Consider the following 8213-nt stretch of genomic DNA (forward strand, 5'->3'; position numbering starts at 1 on the left):
TAGAGTAAAAAGAGATAATTATTTTCCATCGAGTTCTCGTTGCATTTTCAGTATGGGCAAAATAGATGGCAGCCTTATTATGTAAACTCCACAGTTCGGACTTGACTGTTGTCAGGGGAAACGGCTGTCTAGTTTTCAAGTGATTCTGGTTGAAAACCCAGCGGTCTCTCTCCCCCTCCCCCCCTTTTTTCCCAGGGTGAGAGAGAGAGAGAGAGAGAGAGAGAGAGAGAGAGAGAGAGAGAGAGAGAGAGAGAGAGAGAGAGAGAGAGAGAGAGAGAGTGTATAAAGGGGGGGGGAGGCTGAAATCTGCTCTCTGAGTTTCCTTTTGGTATCATCAGTTCTAATTACTCCACTGACTTTCCTGTTGTTTGGCAGGGTTACAGAGCTGGAAAGCTCCCTAATAACACAGCTCCGTTTGCTGCCCATGTCATTAACTTCTAATTTATTTAAAAGGAGGGGGGGGGGGAAACTCCACTTATGCTCCAGGCCGCTCAGAGCCAATCACATGAGTCACCGCCTTACGTCGCCATCCCGGACAGCTCTCATTTGCTGAGCCGCGCTTACTCAACTTCCCAAAGGAGGAAACAGCCAGAAGTCTCCCAAAAAAGGGGAGGAAAAAAAAAGTTGGGTCTGTTGTTGGGGGCTGAAGTGAGCGGAGGTGGTGCGTCCAGGAGCGCCTGAGCGAGAGATTGATTGAGAGGTCTGGACTCGGGAACAAGAGGAGGAGGAGGAGGAGGAGGAGAAGAAGAAGAAGAAGACAGGCGGAGGAGGCGGCGGCGGCTGCTGCGGCGGCGGCAGCGGCGAGACGAAGGGCGGCTGCTTCTCTACGCAGGGATCTTTGCGAAGCTGCGCCGAAATGTCTTCTCCTTCCAAAGCCAAGGAGGTTTTCTCCTCGGACGAAGAGGGCCCCGCTGCTGGGCCCGAGGATCACCACAAAGTCAAAGTCTCCAGTTTGCCGTTTAGCGTGGAAGCGCTGATGTCCGACAAGAAGCCGCTGCGAGAAGCCAGCGGAAGCCTCGAAGGGGCTGGCTTGGGTACTTCTAGGAACCTGCTCTTGCCCACTCACGTCTCCAGGGAAGCTCCCAGCCCCGGCGGGCTTACAAAAACCTTCGAGACTTCGTCGGTGAAGTCCGAAAACTCCGAGGATGGCTCGTCCTGGATTCCAGAGGCCGGCAGATACTCCCCTCCCCCAAGTGAGTGCTTTAGCCTGGGGGAGGGTCGAAGGGCGCTAGTAGAATGAAGTTGGGAGACCAAGTCAGCGGTGTGTGTGTGTGTGTGTGTTGGGGTGTGTGTGTGGGTGTGTGTGTGTGATGTGGCTTCACCCCCCTACAAAACTGCCATCCCGCCGTTGTCCGGACTTTAGAACAGCGGGAGGGGACGGAGCCTGCGAGTTTTTGTGTTGTTTTTTTTTTTTTAAGAAAAAAAAAATTCCGAGAAAGAAAGCATTTATCAGGCTTGCATCCCCCAGGCAGGCTTCACGTTAGGCAAAGCGCTTCGGTTTGCAGGCGAGCGAGGCTCATGTCCGATGAATAATTTCGGCGCCGTCTCTCGGCCTAAAGTTTTAAAACGGCTTCTTTTGTTTGTGTGCCGCGAGTTAACGTTTTGACTCGCTGGCGACGCGGCCTTAAAGTTTAAGCTAAAGCCGCCCCCTTTAAGCTGCCGAGTGCCCGGAACTGTCCAAAGAGACGCCGCGGGCCTGGCGCCACTCACTGACGCTTCGCAGTTCAAGGCTCAGCTAGATCCCGTCCACCACCACCACCACCCGCCCCCAAGTCCGAGCGACTCTCTCTCTCTCTCCCCCCCCTCTCTCTCCTCCCCCCCCCTCTCTCTCTTCCCCTCTCCCCCTCTTCCTCTCCCCGATCATCCGGACCCAACTTTGCCTATAATTTTCAGCTTCTGCTTTTCGAGAGCAGAAAGGAGCTGCTCACGCTGTCTTGCTTAGACCTCAATCACCCCTCGCCACTTTATTTCTTATTTATTTATTTATTTATTATTTAAATTTATATACCGCCCTATTCCCATAGGACTCAGGGCGGTTTACAGGGAAAATTTGATACTTGATGCACTTGGACGTGAAAATTTTGTCCAGATACTTGTCACCTGCCCGATCCCCGACATGCAAGCCAGAACCCGCCGGTGCGAGCCGCCCCGTGACCCCCCACTCCCTCCAGTCTCCCCCCCCGCCCCTCAGTGAAAAGTCTGCTTCTCTGCTTAATTCCCTTAATTCAGTGGCTTTACCCCCCCCCCCCCTTTCTCCATTGCTCCTTCCTTCGCCGCCAAAATCGTGGCTTGCTTTCTAGCGGGGCGAGGGACGATCCTTGCGCTCAGCGCCCTCCGGTGCCTTCTTCCGTGCACCTGTAAGCAACAGCCGCCTCCCAGGCTTCGCTGATTGCCTTCTTTTTGCCTAGTCCCGTCGGCAGAGTCCAGGCCCGGGAACCAAAGAACTCCGGATGGTGAGGAAGGTTCGCCTTGCTCTTTTATATAATCCGCCGGCAACTTCCCGCTCCGCTTCGCCTGGACCGCGCGAGTGATTCGCTCGAGGTCGGCTGGGTCGGAAAAGGAGCCTCGGCAGCGTCTCTGCTTAGGCGGTTCAGCCGCACCTTCTTTCCTTTTTCTCGTTTTGTCTCCAGGAGCCTTTCTGCCATCCTGGTACACCTCCCTAGCTCGTCTCAGGCAGGCTTTTGAAATGAATATATTTTAAAACTCTCTCTTAACCGAGTTCCCCCTCTCCCCAAAAATCAACGGAAGGAAGGAAGGAAGGAAGGAAGGAAGGAAGGAAGGAAGGAAGGAAGGAAGGAAGGAAGGATCGCTCCTCTTTTATATTTTTGACGCGAAAACAGTTCCTCAAAAGATACTTCTTTCCCCTGTGTCAGCCTCTTCTTCTGATTCGTTGGAGGAGATGAGAAAACAACTTATTTTATTTGCAGCTCTCTTAATTCCAGAAAATGAGTGCAAACAAACTGCAGTGTCTTCTCGATAGTCTATCATATTTTTTTATGGCCCTTAGTGCTGTTTTGGTCTTACATCTGACAAATGATGGAGTCTGGCCAATGAAAACTTGTGTCAAAAACTGGGTTTGTTTTTAAAGGTATTGTGAGACACACTGTGCTTACCAGTTTTAATGGAATATATTTTCTACTACGTAGGTTTAGAATCAAAGTACACTTTAAAAAAACAGAACAAAAAAACTATTGTTTTATACTGTTGAGTATAAAACACTTCCAAGGGGAACCTTGTTTGGAGGGGAAAACACATAAAGTAAGATAACCTATAGCCATCCATTTGTTTTCCCACACACCTTTCTGTAAAATCATCCTGAAAGCAGTCAAAGATTGTGCCTCTTTTTCCTATTTGGTTCTATTGCCTGGTCATATTCAATCAGTCTTAATTCCTGAGTAAATATGGACAGGATTGCACCCTGATCATTCCCTTCACATGATCAAACAACCCCAAAACAGTCTAAATGTGACTTGCAGCCCAATTTAGAAGGTCTGCCTAAGCAAATATGGAAGGATAGTCTTGAAAAAGTAAAGCAAAGTAAAATAACTTCTGCTAATTGACATTTCTGCTTATTTTTTTTCCTATGGAGTGAATTCAGATTTTAGAAATGATGAATTTAAAAAAAAACCTTTTAAAATAGTCCCAAACTCATCTTAAATCATTTTTACCTAGAAATTAAAATTGCACTAGATTCCAGTATGACCTAAATGTGTTTTCAACTGAAAGAAAAGTGAAATGGGAAAAAAAAAATCATAAGACAATATTACTTTCTGAAAGGTGGAGTATTCCTGCTTGAGAGTCTGTCCCCTTTACTGAATTATTTTGACAAGTAATCTTACCTCTGTATAATCAAAACATAACTTTTGCTAACTTCAGTGGAATTTGCTCCCATGGATTGTATCTTAAAGTCTTCCTGTAGTATTCAGGCCTACTAATTTGCAAATTAACTCTCATTGCTCCTGAAGAGGGAAAAACTTATCTGGAGGAGATCGGGTCTCATCAAATAACCAAATAAACTGAAATTCACCTGCGGTATAAGGGGGAAAAATGCCCCAAATTGGACTGTTTGGAAGGAAATGCCTCTGATAAAATTGCAAGGATAGTTTCCAGCTGTTGCTCAATATATATTTTGTAAATAGTAATAAAACTTTTTTTTATAGTTATACTATGGTGATGAACTGTGGCAATAAATGGAATGAGACCATATGACAGATGGCAAGCTGCTGTAGAAGACAATTTAAAAAATACAGCAATTATAGTGATTATATATTTTTATAATGCACATCATATTTTAAAAGCAGATGTAATGCCATTTGGAACCTTAGTTATTAACCAACTTCCATTAAGTAAAACTACTGATTTGTGCTTTATTGCTTCAGTCAGAAGATATATACCTTCCCTTCTTGTCCTCTCTATTATCAATAGGGGCATAACACTCTAACTGAATTTATGTATACTTTCCTAACCTAAGCCCAGTTAAACCAAAGTCATCTATGCATTTGAATAGTTTGATAGTTTAGCACATTCTTCGTAGCTTACCAAAACTCTTATACAAATACGAGAACATATTAAATGTTGCCTTCTGATAACGTCTTTGAGTCAGTAAGATTTCTTCATTTACAAACAATTTATAATTTTTAACAATATCTTAAACCACAAAAGCCGTTCTTCCATTTATCAACTTTATTCATCAACATGTAGAATCATTCTTTACTGGACCACTTGTGCTTTGCTTTAGCTCGGGAGAACTGAGGAAAATTGAACGATTCTTTTAATATGGATCATAATAATAAAAAAAGCTACTTACATTATCAAAAACCTATTCCATTCACAATTAATACACTTTAAGATAAAGCCTTTATTTCTGCAGCATGTTGGTGACATTTACAACATAATCCTAAATGAAATATGAAAATAACTTCATTTTTTTTAATTTCTGTGAAAGATTTACTTGGGAGTGGCTTCTCCCTAAGTGTGCACATAGGAGTGCAATCTTACTGTATTTCATATTTCTGAACATTCTTTCTAAAGACCAAGAAAAGATTGGCAAGCGTTAAAGAAAAAAAGAGCCCTTACAGACCAGTGACATGACATCTTTAGCATTGATTGTGCAGTGTAGCAACTACTTACTTTGTTCTTGAATTCCACACTATTCTGGATTTATACTACCCTCTTGGTCAAAAACTGGCTAAACACCTAATAGGTTCTGTGAAAAATAGCCTGTGTTATTTGTTTGTGGAGTAGGAAGCTAGGAAATTGAGTCAGTTCAGGAAACCATGTTAAGGATATGCATAGGTAAATCTGGCATGTAAAGATAGCCAAAATTTGCCTCTTCCACCACTAGTTCCCTTGAGCTTATTCTGCAACCCTAAATATGTTTATAAGGGAGCAAGCCTAAGTTGAACACAAGAGACTCACTTTTGAGTAAACCAGCAGAAGTTTGCACTCTAAGTTTACAAGTGGCTTCCTTAAGGCTGATTTTCACGAAGTGTGTTGGAAGTAAGCCACCATGATTGATATGGCACAGTAGGAGTAAGAAATGTGTGGGTTTTGATGCTGGCAGTTATTCTTTCTCCAAGGAATTGGAAATAATAGTTCATATTATTGAACCTCTGGATATATGCAGAGCGTGCTGCTGAAAAGAATCGCAGCCTCCTCCATTAAAGGTCTTGAGTAGTAATGGAATATGATAAATCTCATATTTGTTCAGAATATATATTTTCAGGATTAGCACATGTCACAAAAAACTGTATGTTAAATCAATACATCGGCTTTTTGATCTCCATCTCTTCCCCTCCCACCTGCCACTGCTGCCTAAACATACAAGAAACTAAATTAATTCCATCAGAGAGGCGATAATCTACTCTGTTCAAACATCACATATATATCAATCAAGCCTTAATTTCAGTGGAAGTCATATAAGCGAACATAGACTTGAACAAACAAATTAAAAAACATATCAGCTTTTATACTAGTGCCTGTAGGCAAAACTTCAAAAATATTTCGGCTAGATAAATCATAACATGTAGTGACTGATGTGATATCTAGTTTTCTACCACTTACAAGACTTAAAAAATAAACTCACCTAGCTGAGTTTCTTTTAGTATTATGTTCCCCTTTTGCTTATAACCTATTAAAATTCTTTTTTCCCCAAGATGCACTAAAATGAACATATAGGCAGCATATGATGTGCTTATTCTTCCAAATGGAGGCCTTTCAGTGTCTTCACCTTCCATAAGTTTCTTTACTGTTTTATTGGACTATTGTACGCAGCCCAGGGCCACTTTCTGTGAGATCGTCAAATCAAAATTAAAAAAAATAACTTATTTTATCCAGGCTATCTGGCATGGAATAAATTATTGCAGAGAGGACTATGTATTGACTATGTAACAAGCTGATTTCCTTCCTTCCTTGATGTGATATTGGGGATACAGAATATGAAAGGATAAACTTGGGCAACACTTTGCCATATAAATTGTGGGCTGTTCTGTCACATTGCACATTGTGCAATGTTATACTGACATACTGTTTCTAAATATGATAATTCTCAGTAAATCACAACTTTTGTTCTTTACTCACTTTCTTGGAGAAATACACATGGTCACTGGATTCCTGTAGTGGAATGAGACATGTATGATAAATGTTAAACTTTCTTGGTAAATTCTAATATTTCTAATGGAGGAATTTAAAGTATTGCTATAAACATATAGAGCGTTCTTAATTATTCCATTTGCATTGTTTTCTAATGGTATTGCCAGAGTGTGCAAAGTGTACACTTCAAACTGGGTAGTTGATACTGTGTCAAACACATGTATTGCATAGATAAACTGAAAACAACAATTGGCTACATATCCCTGTCAAGTGTGTGCTTGGTGATAAACCCCAAATTTGGCTGCTAAGTAATGTGTGTGAAATAGCTCTCACACCAGGAGAGTTTCTAAATAGACTGTTAAGGACAAAGCAACTCTTGTGCCTTTGATTTGCTAAGTTGCAGAAGATTTTAAACACTGTAGATAAAGACTCTGACTTAAGTGGATTATATTGGCTAAATTAATAAACACAATGGATTGGATGGGTGATTGCTTTGATCTAGTGTAATATTTTAATGTGTGGGCATGGGAGGTTTATCTGATAATTTGATTTTGCTAAGAATCATCTTAAGACATTCACATTATGAAATAAAAGGATATTAGAAGCCAGAATTTCACAATTAATTCCTTCTCCATTTTAAAACTTCCGTAACATCTGGAATGTTCTTATTCTATGTTATTTCACATACTCTCATCCGTGTACTTTTTCAAAATGGAATGTTTTATCTTATTGGCATCAGTGTGCGCGTTGCACATTTTGTGAAATAAGCTTAGTTGCCACTCCTGTACAGGCTTTTATATTCCTACTTCATTAGGCTATGGACATTATATTTTCCCCAACAATTTATGCTGTTTATATGCTCTATAATGTATAAGGAAAAAAAAGTTGGTATTCCTAGCATTTGGCCATCTAATTCTCATCTCATCAAGTAATTGGTCTTTGTTTGCTTTACTTCCAGGACACCTGAGTCCCACAGCCTGTACGTTGAGAAAACACAAGACCAATCGGAAGCCTCGAACACCTTTTACAACTTCCCAGCTGCTAGCTTTAGAGCGCAAATTCCGTCAGAAGCAGTATCTATCCATTGCTGAAAGAGCTGAATTCTCAAGTTCCCTCAATCTTACAGAGACCCAAGTCAAAATATGGTTCCAGAACCGGAGGGCCAAGGCAAAAAGACTGCAGGAAGCAGAGCTGGAGAAGTTAAAAATGGCAGCGAAGCCCATGTTGCCATCTGGTTTTAGCCTCCCTTTCCCTATCAACTCGCCTCTCCAGGCAGCCTCTCTCTATGGAACATCTTATCCCTTTCACAGACCTGTGCTTCCCATCCCACCTGTAGGACTCTATGCTACTCCTGTGGGCTACAGCATGTATCACTTATCATAAGAAGACCAGAAGAAAGGGATGATGGAGTGTACTCAATTAAAAAGTGCTGTACAGAACCGTGACTGGTCATTTTTCACCTACTTGTAATGTGCCTTATCAAATATATACCTAGGAGTTTGAACCCAGAACCCGTATTCCGCAACTTGGGAACCAACCAAATGTGAGCTCACCAGCTAGAATCTGATCTTGAATGAAAGTTTTTTTTTAATATGCAGACTTTAAGGAATATAGTTTATTTA

The 8213-nt window shown here is 41.8% G+C and overlaps 1 protein-coding gene across 1 annotated transcript; it reads left to right on the forward strand.

Annotated features, from left to right (window-relative positions):
• Positions 1-856: 856 nt before the first annotated feature.
• Positions 857-7974, forward strand: MSX2 (msh homeobox 2; the record flags this gene model as incomplete). The annotated part of the gene is made up of 2 exons (XM_081316389.1): positions 857-1193; positions 7550-7974. 2 exons carry the CDS (start codon positions 857-859, stop codon positions 7972-7974), a joined length of 762 nt encoding a protein of 253 aa, XP_081172515.1.
• Positions 7975-8213: the final 239 nt, after the last annotated feature.

Source organism: Vipera berus (genome assembly GCF_964194415.1).
Source record: "Vipera berus genome assembly, chromosome: 2".
NCBI lineage: Eukaryota > Metazoa > Chordata > Lepidosauria > Squamata > Viperidae > Vipera > Vipera berus.